Raw genomic sequence first — 25739 nt, forward strand, 5'->3', positions numbered from 1 at the left:
TTTACCATGATGTGTCACATGACCCCATAGTTGAACCTAGAACAAATGCTTCCAATTCTATTTCCTCTTTTGTTCATGATAATGTGTTGCATGCTCAAGCTAACAAATCTCATACATTTGAAAATGCCCCCAACCCCCTATTTGATGAAAATGCTCATGTTTGTAATGATGATGATCCTACCTTTGGTTGTACTTCTTCTTCTCTCGTTGAGCCTCAATCTCCTACCCCTTTTGAATCTCTTATTGCTACCTTGGAAACTCAAATTAGGCATGTTGAGCTTAGTGATGATCTTGGGCCTAAAATGGAGTCTACTCTTAATTGTTTGAGAAGTCAATTGGAGATGATGAAAAAGAGTGAGGAGCGTTTTGAGGAAGGAAGAAAGAGAAATGAAGAGCTAGAAAGCCAATTGTCATCTTTGATGCTTGTGCGTGAAAGTTACAAATCTAATGTGTGTGTTGAGGGTGATGATGGTAATTTTGAGCAACCAAGAATGTGTGAGGATCCTATTGTTGAGCATAAGAGTGAAGGAGAGAGAGTCGAGAGTGATGATGAGTTTGATGAAATTTTAAGTCTAGACATCTCTTCCTTTGTTGATTGTGATGAGTTTCAAGTGTATGAATGTGACTCTTCTATCCATGAGTATTTGGACTCGTTTGAGGTTATGACAAATGTGTTTGTTGAGTGCATAGGGAATAGGCATAGCCTTTTAAGCAAGTTCATTGATGATGCTTCATGGGAGAGAGATGATTTTGAAATTAATTTGCCTCCATTCATGCATGGTTTTGAGACTCTAGGCTTTAAGGAAGTTGAGGGAGCTATTGTTCATGAAGGTAGTGGAGGAGATTATGTGGTTCCTCTTGGGAGTTGGATGTTTGAGGGAGATGGTGATCATGAGTGTTCTTCTTTTGAGGATTCTATGATTGATTTTCATGCCCTCATTGGTGATGTGAGACCTTATGTTGAGGCCCTTTGCCTTTTTCTCATACCCCTTTCTCTCAAAAGTTTAACCACATCCCCTATTGCCCTATTTTTCTCCCTTCCTTTGTTGGTAAGCCTATTGGGGACCCTTTTGTCTATGATGATTTGAATGTGGCTCATTTGTCTCCGATTTGGGAAAAGGGTGATGTTGCCACCCAAAAATATGTTGAGGAGAGTTTGCCTTCTTTTTCCTTTTCTTCTTCTTTTTCTTTTTCCTTTTCTTCTTATTTTGTTAAGTTTTCTTTTGATTCTTCTTCCTTCCCTTGGCATCTCTCTCCTCATAGGTGTGCACTATGCTTGTTGCATGCCTTATTTTTGTCATGTGCACACTTACTTTCTTATGAAATGTGTAGTAGTGCATTTGACAAGCTCTTGCGTGCGTTGAATTATTATTTTACTAGAGTGGTCAAGCTTGGACCTTAAGCAAGCCTTTCTCGGGAAGTAACCCGTGTTTTAGATTAGATTCTCCTTTTCTTTTTAGAATAGATTTTTCTCTCATGGAAATTTTTGTGTGCCTTTTGCTAGGTACATGACTTGATATACTTTGGTGCTTCGATTTGGATCAAGAATCAAGGATGGTCGACTCCTATTTTTACTAGCACATGGAAACAAGGTTCAATTCTTGAGAAATTAGCTATGAAAGGTTTAATTTGGTCATTTGCGGGTATTTACACCCACCTCAAATCCGGTAATATCTTTCTTTGCTCTTTCTCTAGTGGATGATGACTTGTTGGACATATGTTGGTTTGTTGGATTGATCTCCTTGTTTTCCCCTCCCATGGATTATATGATTTATGTTTGAGTGTATTGTCTCATTCAAGCTTGGGGGAGGGTATTCTATCATGTTTGGTGGGATTTTGATTCATATATGCTTTGCACCTTTGTATATGCTTTTCCATGTTTCTTATATTTTGAAAAACTCCAAAAATATTTTCCTTTCTATCAAGGCAAATTTGCATTGTGTTTTGTTTTGTTCTTGCTTTGGACATAATAACATTTGGACTTGTATAATTGAATGCATTTCTTCCTAAATGGTAATGGTGTGCACGGTTTGAGAGTACGCTTGGTTGATTCTAGGATAAAGCATGCTAAGGTAGTTGGTTAGAACTAGTGGGAACATGAAGCCGGATTCTACTTGTTTGTGGCATGTTTGGTAGTTGCTTCCTATAGTCGATTTGATGCCAATAGTGAGTTTTTGCTACAACCATGTGAGTTCTATGTTTTTCAAGCCTTCTACCTATACTTGTATGAGCGGCATGGATCCTTGACTTCTTGCAAACCTAATCTTGAAACTTGACTCATAGATCTTGAATCCGAGACCGAACCATTTAGGAAGGACAAAGGCACCTTTTTGGGGGTGGTATTTTTCTATTTTTAGGATAGTTTAATTCATTTTTGTTATTTTTTGGTTTACATTTGCCTTCTTGCAACCATTTGAGCCTTATACCTTCTTTTCAAGCCATATCTTTAGATCTTTGGCCTTTTGTTTCATTTTCTTTCTTTTCTTGGTTTTTGTGAAGCAATTGATTACTCTTGATGGAGTTTGTGGAGGAGAAGTTGGAATATTTGGTTCTTATGATAGCAAGATTGTGTTATGTTTTCCTTGTGAATAATGGCAAATGAGTATGAGTAAAAGCCGTCCTATATTATAAAAGGCATGGACAAATAAGTGCAAAAATCGAAATAGCCGTCAAAAGTTAAAAGAGGCGAGGACAAAGCACCAAAAAAAAGAAAAAAAAAGAGAAAAATGAAACATTCAAAAATATTTTGATGTGAGTTTTCTCCCTTTTTGAGCATTGAGGACAATGCTCCATTTAAGCTTGGGGGGAAGCGTTCTCACGCTTTTTGTGTATGTGTTTGTGATTTATAGCTTTGAATAAGCTTGGGGGTGTTAGTTTGCTTTTGTTTGGTGACTACTTGATTGTGATTCTAAGAATTGGCCGTTCTTTGCTTCACTATTAGGAAAACCACCAAATTTTAAATTTTAGCCTACCTTCACCCTTATTGCCTTACGTTACAACCTTGGGGAAAGACCTTTTGACCTAAATGGTTGAGTCACTCATCGGTGGAGAGGGATGTGAGTTATAGGAATAGGGAGAAGGAATGCAAAAGTCAAGATGTCGAGTAGCCTAAAAATTCTCTTTTTCCGGTTCCTTCGTGGAATCATTGGGATGCTCACTTGAGGTCGATTTGAAGCTATTAGGAAGAACGCGGTAAGATCGTTTGGGATGAAAGTGAATTGTGAAAGCTAGTTCCTATGCTTAGCATATTTATGTTTCAATCAACCTTGGGTATCTTGGAGCGTGCACTCCCTTGCTTGTTTAGAAAGATTTGCATCCACTTGTGCTTGTACATTTGTAAAAGTCCTTTCATGAACATTTGTTTGCTTTTCTTGTATTTTGTTTTCTTTTTCATGCTTTGCCTTGTTTGTATTATTATGAGAGTTATGGGTAAACTCTTAGGATACCCTTACGAGAGCATCACTCGTCCTCTAGGGCGATCTAGGGGTTTAAATGGCTTGTCATTAGTTGCTAAAATTGACCGTGATTCCTACGAAAGTGAGTTAGTGTATATTCTCATCTCGTCTCTTCTTTAGTTTGTTTTAAGAAGCTCGTCATTTCCACTCCCTTGGTTTTGTTTTGCTCGAGGACGAGCAAAAGGTAAGCTTGGGGGTATTTGATGTGTGTCATAAATGGCACACATTTGACGAGCATTTAGGTCATTTCTATTCTCTTTTCATAGCTTTCATGCTTAATAAGTGCTTAGTTTTATGCTTTGTTGCTTAGTTTTACCTTTCTTCTCTTATTTTGTAGCTTTTGTGCTTTTCGTTTGTTTTCTAGTCTTTTCTTCTTTATTTGCTCTATTTTCGTGGTTGTAGGTATTGGAAGAGGTTCGGGTCGTGATTTTGGTGATCCACTATGGTGGAAGAAGCTTTAGGATCAAGTTCATGGAGTTTGGGAAGCTCAAGATGCAAAGAAGTGGAAGTTCCAAGTCTTGGCTCTTCTCTTGTGCTCCCTTCAAAGGAAGTGTGTGCCCTCGATATTAAGCCTTAGCTACTGCCTACCCTGTCCTCCATCACCATCATAAATCATGTGTGCACCCCTTGAGCTTGAAGAGTTGAAGATTCGAAGAAACCCAGCTGCGTGCGGCCGCACGCGCAGAATGTGCGGGCGCACACGAAGGATGTGCGGCCGCACATCATGGTTGTGCGGGCGCACATCCCCTGCTGTGTGGTCGCACCAACGTGGGTCTTTTCCGATCGGATTTTGACGATTTTCTCTCTCTTCTTATACCTATTTGAACCCAATTTTTGTAAGAAGTTTTAATAATAGAATTAGATCATATTCTTAGCTTAGTTGAGAGCTTCTCTCTCTAGATTTAGGGGTTAGTTTTAGGAGTAGATTTTAGAGAGAGAAAGTGAAGAATTTCAATGGTGATTGAGAGATTGAAGATCCAATGGTGACAATTGTATTTGAGATCTACTCTATTATCAATGAGCATTTCTAAACTCTATCTCATTTATTGTTTTGTTTAGTATTCATGTTTAGATTGTTGATTTTGATTGTGTTTTGATGATTTTATGATTAATGTTTGATTAGAGTAATTGTTCTTCTTTGATTGTTGATTACTTTAGTTGTTTGTTGAATTGATGATGTTTCTAGAGTAGTTGTTTGGTTAGGGATTTGGTGAAGCTTGTATTATGTAATGGATTGATGTAGATTGGGGATTTTGATGGAGTTGATGATGTGATTAAATTGGTCAATTGATTATGTGCATGTGTGTGTTTGATTTAGGCTTGATCACCCTAGTTATTCACACTAGATTTCATTGTTAGTTCACATTGATACGGACCATTGATTTGTGGCTTGCATTTACACGATTGAGGTGTCTTGTGATGTTTCCTAGCTAGACTTTATCGTAGTTGACGCTAGTTAGACCTCTAGGAGAATAGCTTGATATGCTCTTTTGGTTGCATAATTGATCTTCCCTCACATTGCTTGACTTAGTCAACTTCCTATACCAATTTGCATTGTTCATTGCTATTAAAAGTGAATCCTAATCCCTAGCATTTTATTTGTTTGGTTTCTTTGTCTTAGTAAGTTGTTAGTGTCCTCTTTTACCCTTCGTCTTCGACCTAGCTTAGGCACATAATTGAAAGCACTTAGACATTACCGTTCCTTTGGGTTCGACCCTTGACTTACCTCTATACTTGTATTTAGGTTTGTTGAGTGTTTATAAATTTTGTTTGGCTTAGGAGGATTAGTCCAACGACCTAGTTTTCCCCACGTCAAAATGCATTTTGACGTGGGGAAAACTAGGTCGTTGGGCTAATTCTCCCTAAGCCAAACAAAATTTATAAACACTCAACAAACCTAAATACAAGTATAGAGGTAAGTCAAGGGTCGAACCCAAAGGAACGGTAATGCCTAAGTGCTTCCAATTATATGCCTAAGCTAGGTCGAAGACAAGAGATAAATGGTGACTCTAACAACTACTAAAACGAAGAAACCAAACAAATATAAGAGCTAGGGATTAGGATCCGCAAATAATAGCAATGAACATAGCAAATTGGAATGGAAAGTCGACTAAGTCAAGCAATGTGAGGGAAAATCAATCATGCAACCAAAAGAGCATGTCAAGCTATTCTCCTAGAGGTCTAACTAGCGTCAACTACGATAAACTCTAGCTAGGAAACATCACAAGACGCCTCAATCGTGTAAATGCAAGCCACAAATCAATGGTCCGTATCAATGTGAACTTACAATGCAATCTAGTGTGAATAACAAGGGTGATCAAGCCTAAATCAAACACACACATGCACATAATCAATTAACCAATTTAATCACATCATCAACTCCATCAAAATCCCCAATCTACATCAATCCATTACATAATACAAGCTTCACCAAATCCCTAACCAAACAACTACTCTAGCAACATCATCAATTCAACAAACAACTAAAGTAATCAACAATCAACAATCAAAGAATCTACAATTAAAGAAGAACAATTACTCTAATCAAACATCAATCATCAAATCATCAAAATCTAATCAAAATCAAACAATCTAAACATGAATACTAAACAAAACAATAAATGAGATAGAGCTTAGAAATGCTCATTGATAATAGAGTAGATCTCCAATACAATTGTCACCATTGGATCTTCAATCTCTCAATCACCATTGAAATTCTTCACTTTCTCTCTCTAAAATCTACTCCTAAAAGTAACCCCTAAATCTAGAGAGAGAAGCTCTCAACTAAGCTAAGAATATGATCTAATTCTATTATGAAAACTTCTTACAAAAATTGGGTTCAAATAGGTATAAGAAGAGAGAGAAAATCGTCGAAATCCGATCGGAAAAGACCCACGTTGGTGCGGCCACACAACAGGGGATGTGCGCCCGCACAACCATGATGTGCGCCCGCACAACCATGGTGTGCGGCCGCACATCCCTCGTGTGCGCCCGCACATTCTGCGCGTGCGGCCGCACTCAGCTGGGTTTCTTCGAATCTTCAACTCTTCAAGCTCAAGGGGTGCACACATGATTCATGATGGTGATGGAGGACAAGGTAGGCAGTAGCTAAGGCTTAATATTGAGAGCACACACTTCCTTTGAAAGGAGCACAAGAGAAGAACCAAGACTTGGAACTTCCACTTCTTTGCATCTTGAGCTTCCCAAACTCCATGAATTTGATCCTAAAGCCTCTTCCACCATAATGGATCACCAAAATCACGACCCGAACCTCGTCCAATACCTACAACCACGAAAATAGAGCAAACAAAGAAGAAAAGACTAGAAAACCAACGAAAAGCACAAAAGCTACAAAATAAGAGAAGAAAGGTAAAACTAAGCAACAAAGCATAAAACTAAGCACTTATTAAGCATGAAAGCTATGAAAAGAGAATAAAAAGGACCTAAATGCTCGTCAAATGTGTGCCATTTATGACACACATCAAATACCCCCAAGCTTACCTTTTGCTCGTCCTCGAGCAAAACAAAACCAAGGGAGTGGAAATGACGAGCTTATTAAAACAAACTAAAGAAAAGACGAGATGAGAATATACACTAACTCACTTTCGTAGGAATCACGGTCAATTTTAGCAACTAATGACAAGCCATTTAAACCCCTAGATCGCCCTAGAGGACGAGTGATGCTCTCGTAAGGGTATCCTAAGAGTTTACCCATAACTCTCATAATAATACAAACAAGGCAAAGCATGAAAAAGAAAACAAAATACAAGAAAAGCAAACAAATGTTCATGAAAGGACTTTTACAAATGTACAAGCACAAGTGGATGCAAATCTTTCTAAACAAGCAAGGGAGTGCACGCTCCAAGATACCCAAGGTTGATTGAAACATAAATATGCTAAGCATAGGAACTAGCTTTCACAATTCACTTTCATCCCAAACGATCTTACCGCGTTCTTCCTAATAGCTTCAAATCGACCTCAAGTGAGCATCCCAATGATTCCACGAAGGAACCGGAAAAAGAGAATTTTTAGGCTACTCGACATCTTGACTTTTGCATTCCTTCTCCCTATTCCTATAACTCACATCCCTCTCCACCGATGAGTGACTCAACCATTTAGGTCAAAAGGTCTTTCCCCAAGGTTGTAACGTAAGGCAATAAGGGTGAAGGTAGGCTAAAATTTAAAATTTGGTGGTTTTCCTAATAGTGAAGAAAAGAACGGCCAATTCTTAGAATCACAATCAAGTAGTCACCAAACAAAAGCAAACTAACACCCCCAAGCTTATTCAAAGCTATAAATCACAAACACATACACAAAAAGCGTGAGAACGCTTCCCCCCAAGCTTAAATGGAGCATTGTCCTCAATGCTCAAAAAGGGAGAAAGCTCACATCAAAATATTTTTGAATTTTTTCATTTTTCACTTTTTTTTCTTCTTTTTTTATTTTTCAATGATGCTTTGTCCTTGCCTCTTTTTACTTTGGACGGCTTTTTCGATTTTGCACTTATTTGTCCATGCCTTTTATAATGTAGGACGGCTTTTACTCATACTCATTTGCCATTATTCACAAGGAAGAAATCACACAATCTTGCTATCATTAGAACCAAACATTTCAACTTCTTCACCACAAACTCCATCAAATATGATCAATTGCTTCACAAAAACCAAGAAAAGAAAGAAAATGAAACAAAAGGCCAAAGATCTAAAGATGTGGCTTGGAAAGAAGGGATAAGGCTCAAATGGTTGCAAGGAGGCAAATGTAAACCCAAAAATAAAGAAAATGAATAAAACTATCCTAAAAATAGAAATATACCACCCCGAAAAAGGTGCCTTTGTCCTTCCTAAATGGTTCGGTCTCGGATTCAAGATCTATGAGTCAAGTTTCAAGATTAGGTTTGCAAGAAGTCAAGGATCCATGCCGCTCATACAAGTAAGGTAGAAGGCTTGAAAAACATAGAACTCACATGGTTGTAGCAAAAACTTACTATTGGTGTCAAATCGACTATAGGAAGCAACTACCAAACGGGCCACAAACAAGTAGAATCCGGCTTCATGTTCCCACTAGTTCTAACCAACTACCTTAGCATGCTTTATCCTAGAATCAACCAAGCGTACTCTCAAACTGTGCACACCGTTACCATTTAGGAAGAAAAGCATTCAATTATACAAGTCCAAATGTTATTATGTCCAAAGCAAGAACAAAACAAAACACATTGCAAATTTGCCTTGATAGAAACAAAAATCTTTTTGGAGTTTTTCAAAATATAAGAAACATGGAAAAGCATATACAAAGGTGCATAACAAATAAGAATCAACATTCCACCAAACATGATAGAATACCTTCCCCCAAGCTTGAATGAGAAAATACACTCAAACATAAATCATATAATCCATGGGAGGGGAAAACAAGGAGATCAATCCAACAAACCAACATGTGTCCAACAAGTCATCATCCACTAGAGAAAGAGCAAAGAAAGATATTACCGGATTTGAGGTGGGTGTAAATACCCGCAAATGACCCAATTAAACCTTTCATAGCTAATTTCTCAAGAATTGAACCTTGTTTCCATATGCTCGCCAAGATAGGAATCAACCTTCCTTGATTCTTGATCCAAATTGAAGCACCAAAGTATATCAAGTCATGTACCTAGCAAAAGGCACACAAACATTTCCATGAGAGAAAAATCTATTCTAAAAAGAAAAGGAAAATCTAATCTAAAACACGGGTTACTTCCCGAGAAAGGCTTGCTTAAGGTCCAAGCTTGACCGCTCTAGTAAAATAATATTGCAACGATCGCAAGAGCTTGTCAAATGCACTACTACACATTTCATATGAGAGCAAGTATGCATATGACAAAAATAAGGCATGCAACAAGCATAGTGCACACCTATGGGGAGAGAGATGCCAAGGGAAGGAAGAAGAATCAAAAGAAAACTTAACAAAATAAGAAGAAAAGGAAAAAGAAAAAGAAGACAACATATTTTTGGGTGGCAACATCACCCTTTTCCCAAATCGGAGACAAATGAGCCACATTCAAATCATCATAGACAAAAGGGTCCCCAATAGGCTTACCAACAAAGGAAGGGAGAAAAATAGGGCAATAGGGGATGTGGTTAAACTTTTGAGAGAAAGGGGTATGAGAAAAAGGCAAAGGGTTAGCTACTCCCTCAACATAAGGTCTCACATCACCAATGAGGGCATGAAAATCAATCATAGAATCCTCAAAAGAAGAACACTCATGATCACCATCTCCCTCAAACATCCAACTCCCAAGAGGAACCACATAATCTCCTCCACTACCTTCATGAACAATAGCTCCCTCAACTTCCTTAAAGCCTAGAGTCTCAAAACCATGCATGAATGGAGGCAAATTAATTTCAAAATCATCTCTCTCCCATGAAGCATCATCAATGAACTTGCTTAAAAGGCTATGCCTATTCCCTATGCACTCAACAAACACATTTGTCATAACCTCAAACGAGTCCAAATACTCATGGATAGAAGAGTCACATTCATACACTTGAAACTCATCACAATCAACAAAGGAAGAGATGTCTAGACTTAAAATTTCATCAAACTCATCATCACTCTCGACTCTCTCTCCTTCACTCTTATGCTCAACAATAGGATCCTCACACATTCTTGGTTGCTCAAAATTACCATCATCACCCTCAACACACACATTAGATTTGTAACTTTCACGCACAAGCATCAAAGATGACAATTGGCTTTCTAGCTCTTCATTTCTCCTTCTTCCTTCCTCAAAACGCTCCTCACTCTTTTTCATCATCTCCAATTGACTTCTCAAACAATTAAGAGTAGACTCCATTTTAGGCCCAAGATCATCACTAAGCTCAACATGCCTAATTCGAGTTTCCAAGGTAGCAATAAGAGATTCAAAAGGTGTAGGAGATTGAGGTTCAACAAAAGAAGAAGAAGTACAACCAAGATTGGAAGAATCAACATTGAAATCATGAGCATGTACATCACATTGGGGGGTGGGGGCAAAATCAAGAACATGAGATTCATTATCAAGGGAACGAAGCACATCACAAGAAGGCATGGTAAATAATGAAGAATATTGAAACACACCATTAGCATCAACTTGAGCATGTACTCCATTATCATGAACAAAAGGGGAAATAGAGTTGAAATCATGTGTTCTAGGTTCACTAATGGGATCATGTGACAAATCATGGGAAATCATGCTAACATTAGAAGAATCAAGACATTTAACATCAATATTAGGAACATGATTATCCCTATTATAAACACCCCTAGCAAACTAAACATAAAAATCCCAAGCATCGTCAATTGACAATGCTCTAAATTCACCATTGTGCATGCATTCAACTTCATCCCTAGTTTTCCCATTCAAACCAAAATAACAAATCTCACAAGCCTCCCGAAGGCTACTACAATTAAAATCAAGAAATCCCTCTAGTCTATTAAAGTATTCACAAAAAGGCTCATTGTCAAATTGAGGAAATGAGAGACATGCCATTTTATACAAAACAAGCAAAAATCAAATAAAAGAAAAGTATACACAAAGACCTAGACTCAAGCAATCAAAAACACTCAAACATAGACACCGTTCCTCGGCAACGGCGCCATTTTGACGTGGGGAAAACTAGGTCGTTGGACTAATCCTCCTAAGCCAAACAAAATTTATAAACACTCAACAAACCTAAATACAAGTATAGAGGTAAGTCAAGGGTTGAACCCAAAGGAACGGTAATGTCTAAGTGCTTTCAATTATGTGCCTAAGCTAGGTCGAAGACGAAGGGTAAAAGAGGACACTAACAACTTACTAAGACAAAGAAACCAAACAAATAAAATGCTAGGGATTAGGATTCACTTTTAATAGCAATGAACAATGCAAATTGGTATAGGAAGTTGACTAAGTCAAGCAATGTGAGGGAAGATCAATTATGCAACCAAAAGAGCATATCAAGCTATTCTCCTAGAGGTCTAACTAGCGTCAACTACGATAAAGTCTAGCTAGGAAACATCACAAGACACCTCAATCGTGTAAATGCAAGCCACAAATCAATGGTCCGTATCAATGTGAACTAACAATGCAATCTAGTGTGAATAACTAGGGTGATCAAGCCTAAATCAAACACACACATGCACATAATCAATTAACCAATTTAATCACATCATCAACTCCATCAAAATCCCCAATCTACATCAATCCATTACATAATACAAGCTTCACCAAATCCCTAACCAAACAACTACTCTAGAAACATCATCAATTCAACAAACAACTAAAGTAATCAACAATCAAAGAAGAACAATTACTCTAATCAAACATTAATCATCAAATCATCAAAACACAATCAAAATCAACAATCTAAACATGAATACTAAACAAAACAATAAATGAGATAGAGTTTAGAAATGCTCATTGATAATAGAGTAGATCTCAAATACAATTGTCACCATTGGATCTTCAATCTCTCAATCACCATTGAAATTCTTCACTTTCTCTCTCTAAAATCTACTCCTAAAACTAACCCCTAAATCTAAAGAGAGAAGCTCTCAACTAAGCTAAGAATATGATCTAATTCTATTATTAAAACTTCTTACAAAAATTGGGTTCAAATAGGTATAAGAAGAGAGAGAAAATCGTCAAAATCCGATCGGAAAAGACCCACGTTGGTGCGACCACACAGCAGGGGTTGTGCGCCCGCACAACCATGATGTGCGGCCGCACATCCTTCGTGTGCGCCCGCACATTCTGCGCGTGCGGCCGCACGCAGCTGGGTTTCTTCGAATCTTCAACTCTTCAAGCTCAAGGGGTGCACACATGATTTATGATGGTGATGGAGGACAGGGTAGGCAGTATCTAAGGCTTAATATTGAGGGCACACTCTTCCTTTGAAGGGAGCACAAGAGAAGAGCCAAGACTTGGAACTTCCACTTCTTTGCATCTTGAGCTTCCCAAACTCCCTGAACTTGATCCTAAAGCTTCTTCCACCATAGTGGATCACCAAAATCACGACCCGAACCTCTTCCAATACCTACAACCACGAAAATAGAGAAAATAAAGAAGAAAAGACTAGAAAACCAACGAAAAGCACAAAAGCTACAAAATAAGAGAAGAAAGGTAAAACTAAGCAACAAAGCATAAAACTAAGCACTTATTAAGCATGAAAGCTATGAAAAGAGAATAGAAATGACCTAAATGCTCGTCAAATGTGTGCCATTAATTATTACCCTAAACATGATAATGGGAATCATAAAGACATCCTAACATGACACTAGGAATCAACAATTAAAGCATGATTGCTAAAGAAATAATAACAATTAAACTACTTACTTGGATGCCTCATATCTCTTTCTAATAACAAAATACACACGTTAGTAACTTCAAGGAAAATTTAAAATCAAACAATTAAATCAAATAATTGAAATAGGATTTGGGACCAAACCCTTAGAAATTATCAACCTTTCACGTCTAGGGCGAAGGCAACTTCAAACTTGGCTAGGTGTGTCTAGAACTAATGTATGTGGGATTTGGTGAGAAGGAAGGTTTAGAAAAAGAATAGATAGAGAATAAGCTTCTAGCTTAAAGAGAGAGAAGAGAATAGAGAGAGATGATAATTGTCCATAAAAACGGGGAGATACGACCCCTATTTATTGAAAAATAGTCCGAAAACGATAGAATATACTTCAAGTTCTATACGGAATAAAACTAGCATCTGTCGCCAGGCAACAAGCACCAGCGCCAGGTGACAGGATTAGCGCCAGGCGACAGACTCTGTCGTTTGGCGCTAATTAAAAGATAAAACGCGCTTTGTACAGAATCATTTTCTTAATATGATTAAGCAGCAAATTCTGTGTTTATCAAATTAAAATCGGATTTATCATAAAACACTTATTTTATTCCAAATAAAACTCTTTAAAATATAATTATCAATCCTAATTCCATTAGAATTTAAAAGAACCTTCTAGATATTCCAGAAGATTAAAATCAATCCTAAGAACTTTAGGAATAATAACTAATAGGCCCTCCTCTATATCATTGGGCCGCATATAAAATTCATTTTGGGCCCAATTTAGTATTTTGGCCATAACTTCCTCATTATTCATCGGAATTGGGCTTATAATATATCGTTGGAAAGCACTTTTCGAGCCCGATCCAACTACACTATATTGGACCCTTATTATGGACCAAATTAAACTGGAGTGGCTATCTTCATAAATAGACTAAAAAAAGAAATTTTTTAAAAAACATAAAGAGAGATATTTTAATAATTTCACGCATCCCGCACTTGAGCCCCACTGTGATCATACACTTAAGCATGGTGGCGTCCAAAGGGAAGGAAGCTAGATAAAAAGAGTCGCCAACAAGTTTTAGGAACTTGTAAACCGTTCACAGAGTGAAGGTTAGACCCCTTCACGATCCATGAGATCGCTAACTCCATAGTGGTCCTGAACCATGACTGGATATTCGGAGATGAAGGTACAAATCCAACCTAAAAGAGATTGAACATGCCCCAAATATAGGCCTCTACTTTATTCTTCACATATTCATGTGCGCTTTATGACTAACATACAATCAATATATTAAATCCTAAACATGTTTAATCTATGTTGGTTGAATATTAATGCACAAACAAATCTATTATTAGTGATCACTTGAATTAAAATCATATTAGCCTAAATTAAATTATTTATTATCTTATTAAGCGTGATTTCAAGTACAAATTCCTTTTAAACCTGCAAGAGAGGGCGTGATCAAGCAATAACAACAATATATCAAGCAACATAATAATATCGACACAACAAATCATCATCATAATAATCAATCTCATCAAAACATAATAATATTAGCAAGATCCTAGGCATGATACTGACAAGATTAATAATAAATCTTAGCATGTCACTAAACAATAAAAATCAAATTTTTAGCCATAACATGATACTAACATGATAGATGAAATAGAAAGCAACCTAAGCTCGATACTAGAAAGTAATAAATAATATCCTAACATGATACTAGGGATTAATAAAATATTCTAAGCATGCTTTCTAAAGAAATATAGCAATAAAATTACTCACTTTGTTGCCTCGTATCTCTTTCTATCAAAACAATACACATGATAGTAACTTCAATAAAAACATTAAATCAAACAATTAATTTAAATAATTGAAATAGGAATTTGGGACCAAACCCTCATAAATTATAACCTTTCACGTCTAGGGCGAAGGCAACTTCGAGCTCGGCTATGTGTGTCTAAGTCTCGTGAATGCGGTATTGTGTTTAGAAAAGGGAAAGTTTAAAAATCAAGAGAGAGAAAGAAGGAATAAGCTTTAGCTTAAAGAGAGAGAGAGAGGTGGTGATCGTTGGTGATCGTTAACGGGGAATAACGCCCCTATTTATAGAGAAAACAGTCCAAAAACGGTAGAAAAGAGTCTGAAATCGACTCAGAGTAAAACTGCTCCCATTTTGATGCGACAGAGCTATCGCGACGCGATGGCTCTATCGCAATGCGATAGACTCCTCGCAGCGCGATGGTGCAAATATGATAAAAATGCTGTACGGAGTCCTTTTCCTAATATAATTAGGTAATTACACTCCGTAATTATCACAATCTAAAAAAAATCTGTTTTATCATTAAAACACTTGTTTTATTCCAAATTAAATTCATTATCTTTTCTAAATAAAATAAAAATATAATTATTAATCCTAATTCCACTAGAACTTAAAAGACCCTTCTAGATTATTCTAGAAGATTAAAGTCGATCCTAATGACTTAGGAATAACAATTAATGGGCCTTCCACTTGATCATTGTACCGTACATAAAATTCATTTTGGGCCCAGTTTAGTATTTTGGCCATAATTTCCTCATTATTCATCGGAATTGGGCTTATAATATATCGTTGAAAAGCTCTTTTCGAGACCCATCCAACTACACTATTATTAGACCCATATCATAGACCAGACTAAACTGGATTGGATATTTTCATAAATAGGGTACGAAAAGAAATATTTTGGAAAACAGAAAGAAGTATTTTTATTAAAAACAAGTGCATCACGAGACTCTTTCACATTTCACCTTGTTCGATAATCAATTACGTGAAAGATATTCATCACTGGATTTGGTTTTTTAGGGAGACACAATCAGGTGTCTACACTAAGCTTCATGGTGAAGGATGAAACTATTAAGCATGTCCACTTCACTTCATAAGCCTCACTTTTAAATGAATACATATGGAGATATTTTTAGTACACTCAAATGTTGTATTTTTGCTTAAAAGATAAATTCAATGAAATGATAAGTTTGAAAGATATATTTTAAAATTGTTTTTTGGTCGCTGGTGGCTGTTGGCTGGCGGTGGTATGTGGAGGAGAGAGAGTGTGTGTGTGTGTGGGAAAGAGGGGGAAAAAGAGGAGAAAATAAGAGAGAGAAAAGAGAGGAGAAATTGTTTGGGGTTTTATGAAGTCTGACAAATTAAACATGAGTGGAAAATCTTTGAGCTTTTAGGGTATTCATATCCCCTTTTAAGGCCTAAAATAATTTATTTACAACTTGTCATTACTAAACTTCTATTTCCTTTCAAGTTCTCTCATGCGTAAGTTTGTTGGGTTTTTAAAACTCCCTCCTACCTAATCAAGTAGTCCAATGTTTTAAACCATTTCAACACAATTTAAAATACTTAGTTGCCCCAATTAATTCCACATATTATTTTTTACACACTTATTTAATAATTAAATAATTAATTTTATTAAAATAAAATAAATAATTTCAATTTATAAATAAAATATATAATTTATATATATAAAATAATATAAAAACAAGGGGTATTACAGGGAAAAAGAGGGAGGGTTGGTTTCTTGGTGGGAAATAAAGGTGGTGGGGTTTCGGGTTAGTGGTTAGGGTTTAGTTTGGGTATTGCCGGTCGGGGGAAGGGAGAGCCTCTGGACGGAGTTGGGCTAAATCGACGCCAAGAGTGGGGATTAGGTCACCAGCGTGGGTGGGTTGGTGTTTAGTGTTCGCCGACGGAGCTAGGTTGCCGGTGGAGGGTTGATTGGTTTTTCTTTTTTTTTATTTTTTATTCATTTTGTTATTTTAAAACATATCTGATAATTTAGAAAATCAACTTAATGATTTTTGCCAAAAATAAAAAGAGGGCCATTTTTTTTTTTTAAAAAAAGTGCCACATAGAATATTCTATGGTGATGACCTTAGAAATAAATAAAAAATAAAAAAAAAACAGACGAAAATATGTGGAGGCATTTAGATTTACTTCAATCCAAACACACCTTTAGTTTGTTTCCTTATGAGACGTCAAAATCTCTTCATGCCTTTTTTAGGGGCTTATAATTCAACCCACAATGCCAATTTGGTAAAAAACTTATACACAATGGTGATAAAAAGTGATGTATCATTTTACATGTAATATTCAATGTGATCATTAGTATTAATTAATACTCGTATCAATAAACAAAGTGTTGGCTCCCTATCGTTTCGAGACATTTGATTTGTGTGTTTTGATCTTCTCTTTTCAATGCATTGAAATATGATCCTCCTCATTATTATTCTTTGTTACTCATGAACCTTGAACATAAACACAAACATATTCTTTGAGATTTAAGCAGTTCTTGAGCAATTCTAACCTTTGAGTTTGGGTACCCAGATTACAGAGTTCGTTGTGCAAACCTTAGGGGTCATTGAGCACACTAGAAAACCTGTACCGGTGATGATGTATTTCGCTTTCAAGACAATAAGTCTTAAACCACGGGACAACCAAAGGAGTTTTATGATAATCGTTCCAAGAAAGTGCTTAATTGTCTAAATGTTTTTCGTGATTTCAACAATTATTTTTTAATAGCAAGCCACACCACTAGTGCGGGTGTAGAAATATCCAATGCTAACAATCAGTCAAAACATCCGAGTAATAAACCCAACACTTAACATCAAACAACCAATTGCCAATACAAAACTAAATTCTAACAAAACTACATACGATGTCAATAATTCATTTAATTTCAAACAAAAAGACTGAAAGAGTACACAACCTAAGAGTGCATTTATCATCTTTCCTTTATAAGCAACGAACATCTACATTTCGAGAATTTTATTAGCATGAGTACACATGACACTATGTGAATCCGTGGTCAGCCCGTTTCTATACTACTAGGAGCGCAATTTTAGTGGGACAACACTAAAAAAAAAGACAGACGAAACAAAGTGGAGGTATCTCTAATTTCATCTGTCCCATCAAACCAGCTACTACTCCCACTCTCTCTCTCTACTCAACCCCAAATTTTGCACTCTTCTCTGTTTGTTTACTGAATTTCTCTACTCCACTTTCTCACTACATTTAACTTCTTATGATTCTCCGTCCTCTTTCTTACTACACTTTGAGTCTCCATTAGACATGCAAAATTACAAAAAAAAAAAAAACTCAAACAAAAAGTGGAAGTAAGTTGTGAAGCTTTGTAAACAATAATGAGTTCATTTCTAAACAATGAACTTTCCAAAAAAACATCAATTTTCGGGTTAAGATTATGGGTTGTGTTAGGCATTTGTATTGGAGCTGGAATTGTCCTCTTTCTCTTCTTTGTATCTCTTTGGTTCTTCTCAAGGCGCAACAGCAATAAACTAAAAAACGCCCAAATTAATGTAATCAGCAGTAGTAGAAGCAACAGCAACAGCAACAGTAAAAATGTCAGTTACAAACCCACAATTCCAAGCATATCAAAAGAGATAACCGAAATTCGAGTCGAAAACCCGGCACGAGCTGCATTGCCAGACCCTACACCGGAGTCTGGTGGGTCGAACTCGAACCAAAGGTTGGTGGTGCGTTCGCAGATTGAGGAGGGTCCAATTGGGCATCAAAGAATTCACATTGAAATTGGGAAGGATCATAGGATATCGTACCCGGACCGAGGTGGCGGGTCATCGATGTATGGGAGTGGTGAGCAAAATGGGTTGTCGGGTCCGGAGGTTTCGCATTTGGGTTGGGGTCATTGGTATACATTGAGAGAGTTGGAGGAATCTACTAATGGTTTTGCTGATGAGAATGTGATTGGTGAAGGTGGTTATGGTATTGTTTATCATGGTATTTTGGATGATAATAGTCATGTGGCTGTCAAAAATTTGCTCAATAACAGGTTTTTCTGGCATAATTAATTATTTATTTATTTATTTATTTATTTTGTTTAAGAAATAATTAATTATTTTTGTCCTTTTTTGGCATTTTATGATGTCTTTGTTTATGTATATGGAGTAAGAGAGTAGAGACTCATATGGTTAGAAATTTTGAACAGTACAATCTTTGGAAATAAGTCTTGGGTCACAAACTTACAACATCTCACATTATTTAATTTATGCTCTCGCAATCAATTATCATGAGATAGTGTTGCAGTAATTGGTTAGTTTGATTGTACATGATGTATGCCAAATAATTTAGTTGGTTGAACTCTTGAACATGGTACCTTATATTGGGTTTGAATCTTGTCTACATTATCATAAGTTGCGAATATTTTATAAGGGATTTTGAGTTGTTGGTCTATTTAATTAGTTAGTCACATGTTCGGGTTCCCTTAATACCCCACAAAATTTATGGTAGTCGCGTCTGGCACCTTGTTTAATTCAAGAATTGGAGATAAGAAAAACAATATTATATCATCAACTGATACGTTTATATTGTTGTTGATTTATCTTCTCTTTGTTTGTGGTCATGGTTTACTATTAAGAAACGGCCTCCTTGTTCATTGCATACAAATAGCTTGTGGGATTCAACACATGCTGTTATGTTATGTTGTTGGTATGCAATATCAGGTAACAGTATGATGTGCGGCAGCAGAATTGTGATGTTGATACTTTCTTGTGGGTCTTCTTAGAATCTATTTCACTGTAATTCTGTAAAGCATAGGTTTAATGTCAGTCCCTACATTTTGGTTTGGTGCATATAAAACATACGTATGAAGTATAAATTTGGAAAGACAAACTTTTAAATATGAATAGCTGTACAATAAGTATAGTGCATGAGGTCTGAAGTTACTCTAAAATGAATATAATTTACCCTGTATAAATAAAAAATTACCCACTTGTATTTTTTTTTATTGAAACCACAAAAGCGAGCTTATATTAATCGATCCAACTTTTGTCCATAAGAATGTATGGGGAAATCTCACCTGGACTATGATTTAACCCATACTTGCTCATCACTGAATGGAACAATCCTAGCTAGATGGTGAGCAGCAAAATTTCCTTCTCGCTTTACATGAGACCAAGTAACAAAATTGAACCAAGATACATTACTCATAACATCTTCTAAATAGAATATAAATCAGAGAGAAAGAAGTCCTTTGGAGAGTTTAGTAACCACTGACTTGCAATCTGTCTCGAGCATGACTTTGATCCTGAACCTATAAGCCAACTGAACAGCCCACACCAAAGCCTTGCATTCAGCTATTCCGGGATCAAACTAGCCCCTGAGTCACCTTGCAGCAACAAAAATCACGTCTCCCCTTTCATTCCTATCTGCTGTACCCAGCCTTATCCACCCCCACCTCCACCTACTGCAGCATCACAGTTGACCTTCACGATCCCAGGGGGTTGTAGCTGCCAAATTTTAGGACTGCTGTCTGTCTTCCCCATCCTTGAGCCATAGATCTTGCTGCTATATTTATTGAAGTCCTCAGTCAGACAGTTAACTCAATCCACAATGATTTTATGAGGTGTGTCCCTGCTGTTACAAATCATGTCATTTCGACGGTTCCAAATGTTCCGCATAAGAAAAACTCCCTTCTGCTACACCTTCTCATCTATGCTTTTCCAATAACGACAAGGTCCTTGAAGGAGAGAGTATCAGTCTTTGAGCATTCCCTCGCACCCACATTCAACCCACAGATCCCGAACACTTCTGCACAAGAAAAGAGCATGACTAACAGTTTCATCTTCATCAGGACACCACGGAAAGCAGGCTTCTTCAGTCATATGTCTGTATTTAAGCATAGTACGCAGGCAAAGTGTTTGTGCATACTCTCCAGGTGAAATGATAGGCCTTAGGAGTGACCTTCAGCTTCCAAATATCCACCCAGGCTTGATGAAAGGCTTCCAGGTTGCATGATTTACCGAGCATGTATGCTAATTTCACCGAATAGAGACCATCATTTGAGAAAGGCCATGTAAGAACATCCCTTGGCTGCCTCTCACTAACCGGGATTGATAAAATACACCTTGAATCACGCTCATTGAAGTTCTCCTGTATAATGTCATAATTCCAATCCCCTTTTCCTTCAACCATCATATCACAGACCTTCTCTAAATGCTCAATTCTGGCAGAAGTGATGAATTTCCCGTTCTCATCTGCTACCCAGGGATCATCCCATATACTTTTGTTGTAACCAGTACCCACTCTCCAAATCAAGCCCTCTTTTAGCAGTGCTTTTGCCGCCCATATCCCACGCCAGGAATGACTACTAACCGGCCCCAAGGATGACTCCAAAAAATCAGACCTGGGATAATACTTAGCCTGAAAACTGCGAGCTAACAAGGAAGTAGGAGCTGAGAAAAGCCTCCAGGCCTGCCTTCCCAATAGAGCCAAATTGAAGACCTCCATATCCCGGAACCCCATCCCTCCTAATCACTTCGGTGAACAGAGATAATCCCAACTCTTCCAGTGAGTATTCCTCCTGAAATACAAATGCCCCCACCTTTTAATGTTAAAAAAAAAAAAAAGGTAATAAACATAAAGACTACCCAAACTCCCAAAGGAGCTTATATATTTACCTAAACTGATTAAAAGTTATTCCAAAACTAGACATTCTACAGTAAAATTAATGTACACCCGGTGCACTCAAATGTTTTTGTATTACAAATTAGTGGTATACTGGTATGCTATGTTGTTTCCTTATTCAGTTAGGGTCTCTTGTTTGTTAATTATGTAATTTGTTAAAGATAAGCAGACTTGTTTGTTATTTTTATTAAATATTACTTAACACTGCACAAGATTCCACCCGATAATGCATATAGATCGTTATAAAATAAGTTAACACGTGTATATTGTACACCCTTTATTTCCGTATAGATTTGTAGTTTCTCTGAAAATTTTTGTGAATTAACAGTTTAGAGCTAGTATAATGTATGTTAAATCATGTATCTACTATTTTTCTATTATTTTTGTTTTATATTATTAATATACATTACTGCAATTCTTTTTAATCTTGAGATTCTTTCCCAATGGCGTTTCTTTCAGAGGTCAAGCAGAGAGGGAATTCAAAGTTGAGGTGGAAGCAATTGGACGTGTTCGTCACAAGAATTTAGTCAGATTGCTAGGTTATTGTGCTGAAGGAGCTCATAGGTGCATATATTATGGTCACGTATTGTGTGTTATAAGCCTTCAGATCAGATTTTTATGAACCTAATATCCTAATGCATAGTTTAGTCGAGCTTTTTTACTTCAGTTGCTGATGCACTGATTTCATTTCTTTAAAATTTAGTTTATTCCAGTACTATGTTGATTAATGTAATATTTTGTGGCTATTTTTTTTCTTTTTTTTTTAATAGGATTCTCGTATACGAGTATGTCGACAATGGAAACTTGGAGCAATGGCTTCATGGAGATGTGGGACCTTTTAGTCCTCTTACATGGGAAGCTCGCATGAATGTTCTGATTGGAACAGCTAAAGGGTAAGTAACTAAGACGCTGTCAATATTGCTCAGAAAGCTGCAGTTTTGTCTCCTGCTGATTTTGATCAGAAACTAATGAATGACTGTAGACTGACTTACTTACATGAGGGCCTTGAGCCTAAAGTTGTTCACCGGGACATTAAGTCAAGTAACATATTGCTTGATAAACAATGGAACCCGAAAGTGTCTGATTTTGGCCTAGCAAAGCTCCTGGGATCGGAACGCAATTATGTGACAACGCGTGTGATGGGGACTTTCGGGTTAGTTCTTATATAAGGAAGTGTGAATTAAACTTGTCAGTCACTTCAGGCATCCATGATAATTCATTAAAAATCAGGAGTAACCAAATTTCAATATTGTCTGTAGCTATGTTGCTCCAGAATACGCCAGTACGGGTATGTTGAATGAAAGAAGTGATGTGTATAGCTTTGGCATTCTCTTAATGGAGATAATATCTGGGAGAAACCCTGTGGATTACAGCCGTCCGCCGGGAGAGGTTAGCAATATTTTTTTTTTCAAACATGCTTTAACTGATTGCATTAGCAATATAATTTTAGGATTCCTCAAGATGTCCATGTCATGGACTGGTTCATGAGCCGAAGTCAAACCGGTCAAACACCTCTTTTGGTGTACTCAAGGAGGAATAAGAGAGGGAAAGAAGTCAACAACATCCAAGGTAAAGCAACAGCAAAGGAGCATGGGGAAGCATTCCCTTACTAGTTGACAAACTTAATTAAGAAGAAGGAAAGGAAAGAGGGCAATCAACTTTAGCTTGGTTCATTTATGGTATTTCCATATTAGTAATGTATCACATGTAATCTCCCTAAGGTCTACTAAGACCACTAGTAATCCTTAGTATAAGTATGGTAATTGGCAGTAAAAGCACGTATCCAGAAATTAGCAAAGAAACCATTGAGAGTTTCAACCTCAAGTTGCTAGAGAGATTGGCAGCCTAAAGTTGCTATTGTATCCCCTGTTTCGTGAATTCATCAATTGAATAGCCAACCTTTCCTTGATTATTGTCTTTAAATTTACAGTAGCATTAGTAATCCATTACAGTCCACATCATTTTCTTCAGATCTTAATGAAATTGATTACTACCTTTGTTTCATATTGCAACGATTATACATTTTCAACTCACACTTTATGTTAAATCATTCAATAAGAGGGAACGGAGGTAGTATTTTCATAACCTTGCATACGTGTAGATGCTCTCTGTTGGTTCAGAGCAAGCTGCTTAATTGTTTATTAATCACTTTTAGTTTTTGGCTGAACTTATAGGTGAACTTAGTTGATTGGCTCAAGCAGATGGTTTCAAACCAAAATGCAGAGGGTGTGTTGGATCCAAAATTACCTGAGAAGCCTTCTTCAAGAGCATTGAAGCGTGTCCTGCTGGTGTCTTTACGTTGTGTAGACCCAAACGCTCAAAAGCGTCCGAAGATGGGTCATGTAGTGCACATGCTGGAAGCTGAAGAGCTTCCTTTCCGTGAAGTGAGTTTGCAGTACCTTACCTTGTCTTATTGTTAAAAGAGTTATCCCTGAATCTGATATGTACCAAACTAATGGGTAAAACTATTGACACCAAACCAAACATGATACTAACCGACAACCTATTTGATCTGATACTATGATCCAAACCCAAACGTGCACCCAACCTAATATTAATCTATACAACCAATTTTACCTGATCCAACAACATTCTAAACCTGAATTGGGTCCTGACCCGATTATAATCTAAAAACTGATTATAACTCCACACAGCTATTTATTGAACCATGCTTATTACTCTTAAGTCGTAACCCAAATTTGTTTTCTGACCCTTTGTTAACCCATCTTGAACCAACAATACCTATCCTTCCCCCCCCCCCCCTTTTTTGTGAATAGTAACTAAGTTTAATTTTGTTAATTGCTTTTGTATGTTTTGTATTTTAACATTCTTCGTATATATTATTACGTTTAGTTTAAATCTTGTAATTCTTATTCGAAATTATGTAGGTTTAAGCGCATCTTTATAATACTTGGTTGACATATGGATTGCATACTTGGTTTAACTTGATCCCAACTGATACTGATCCTACCTGTACCTGACTACACGTGATATTGATCGTACCCAAATTTGACCCGACTTCAAGTTATATGACCTGATAATTGTTTGAGTGTCTGACCCAAATTAAACTCGAACCTGAATCTATCTCCCTTAATTCTGCCCAAACCCAATTCAACACAGCTGGACCCCAATTGAATCCTACCCAAATATGACTTGAACTGAACCAAATCAAACCAAACCAGCCCTCCTAGAATAAATGAATTGACTAAGCTGAACCTGACCTAGAGGTTGGATTGGGCTGAATCAGACCCTACCTGAATTCTCGAATCGATAGCTATAGGCCTATAGATATAGTTGTTAGTTTCAATGTTTCCTCTAATTATCAATTTTTCATACAAAATTCTGCTCTCAGATTTTCATCATTTCGTTTAATGCATACAAGAGAGGGACTTTTTATCTTGTTAAGCTGTTAAACCTAACATAATAGTTATTATCTAGGTGTATAATCTTCATATTTTTGATACAGGACCGTAGAACTTCAAGAGAGCATGGAATATCCAGTCACAGTACTACAAGAGGTAGGATGATGGATAACCGAGTAATTGAATCAGGAGACAGTAGTGGATATGAAAGTGGTGTTTCAATTCCTAGATTGCCATGGAGAAAGGAAGAAACCGTAGAAGAGCATTGAATTTGTATGGTTTGTGTAGCGAGTTATTAGATGCTTGGTTTCCACTAATGCAGCAGTTCCACACCAATTTTCACCTCATGACTCGTGTACATATGCTCGTAGGATCCGTATGCAAGTATGCAAATCAAAATGGAAAATCTGTATGTTTCCAGGTCTTTACTTTCTGTTGCTTTGGTTGCTTTACTTAATTATTATTATTTTTAAATCACATTAAGGGGGAAAAATATATTTCTAAGTTTTTTATCTGCTTTTGGGTGAAATAATGAATTTCTTGTTGGAAGTTTTTTTTTTTTTTTTTTTCTTTTCTAACCATATATTTTCTACTATTATACAGTGCAGCATAGTATTATTGATGATGGTTAACCTTTGTTTTCCTTTATTATTTGGGGTTTGGGAACAATGTGATCGAACACCATTAACCAAGTCATAACTCATACACCATGCCATCATCTCTTCTGACCACCATCTACCTCGTCAACATCATCCACCATATCCTTCGTCCACCATATCTACTATCAACATCAATAAATCATCTTACCTTCTCCAATGTCAGCACCATATCTTCAACGACGAACATAGAAAATGATGGATAATGTTGATGAATATTTGTTTTAAAGAGTACAATTCCCTTCTCTACTAATCACGATTTAGATTTGTAGTCTATGGTCCATTCAACCTATTAATATCAGTAACCGACTTTAGAGTTGAATTGGAAATGCATGATCAAAACTCAAGAGGTATCAAATTTCGGAAGGCTGAGATTCTCCTCCTCTCTCTTACTTGGATGATGGTTGCAGCAATGGAGCTTGACTTGTAAGGTGAGATTTTTAGGGTTGAGGCCTAGCTGGCCGAGCACCGTGCTAAGACTTCTTAACCATGTTAATGG

At 36.9% G+C, this 25739-nt stretch overlaps 1 protein-coding gene across 1 annotated transcript; it reads left to right on the forward strand.

Annotated features, from left to right (window-relative positions):
• Positions 1-17685: 17685 nt before the first annotated feature.
• LOC145591608 (putative serine/threonine-protein kinase At1g01540) lies at positions 17686-25098 on the forward strand. Its single transcript, XM_081648118.1, has 7 exons — positions 17686-18589; positions 21682-21786; positions 21993-22115; positions 22205-22375; positions 22482-22611; positions 23397-23606; positions 24689-25098. Exons 1-7 carry the CDS (start codon positions 17925-17927, stop codon positions 24851-24853), a joined length of 1569 nt encoding a protein of 522 aa, XP_081504244.1. The 5' UTR covers positions 17686-17924; the 3' UTR covers positions 24854-25098.
• The last annotated feature ends 641 nt before the right edge of the window (positions 25099-25739 follow it).

This window comes from Chenopodium album, chromosome 18, assembly GCF_948465745.1.
Source record: "Chenopodium album chromosome 18, dcCheAlbu1.1, whole genome shotgun sequence".
Lineage (NCBI taxonomy): Eukaryota > Viridiplantae > Streptophyta > Magnoliopsida > Caryophyllales > Amaranthaceae > Chenopodium > Chenopodium album.

What these genes read in the sequence shown, in the direction of transcription:
- LOC145591608 (XM_081648118.1), top strand. Translation starts at nt 17,925, where the DNA reads ATGAGTTCATTTCTAAACAATGAACTTTCCAAAAAAACATCAATTTTC. An exon ending in CTGATTGGAACAGCTAAAGG is followed by an intron (nt 22,116 to 22,204) that starts GTAAGTAACTAA and finishes GAATGACTGTAG; the next exon opens with ACTGACTTACTTACATGAGG. An exon ending in CGTGTGATGGGGACTTTCGG is followed by an intron (nt 22,376 to 22,481) that starts GTTAGTTCTTAT and finishes TATTGTCTGTAG; the next exon opens with CTATGTTGCTCCAGAATACG.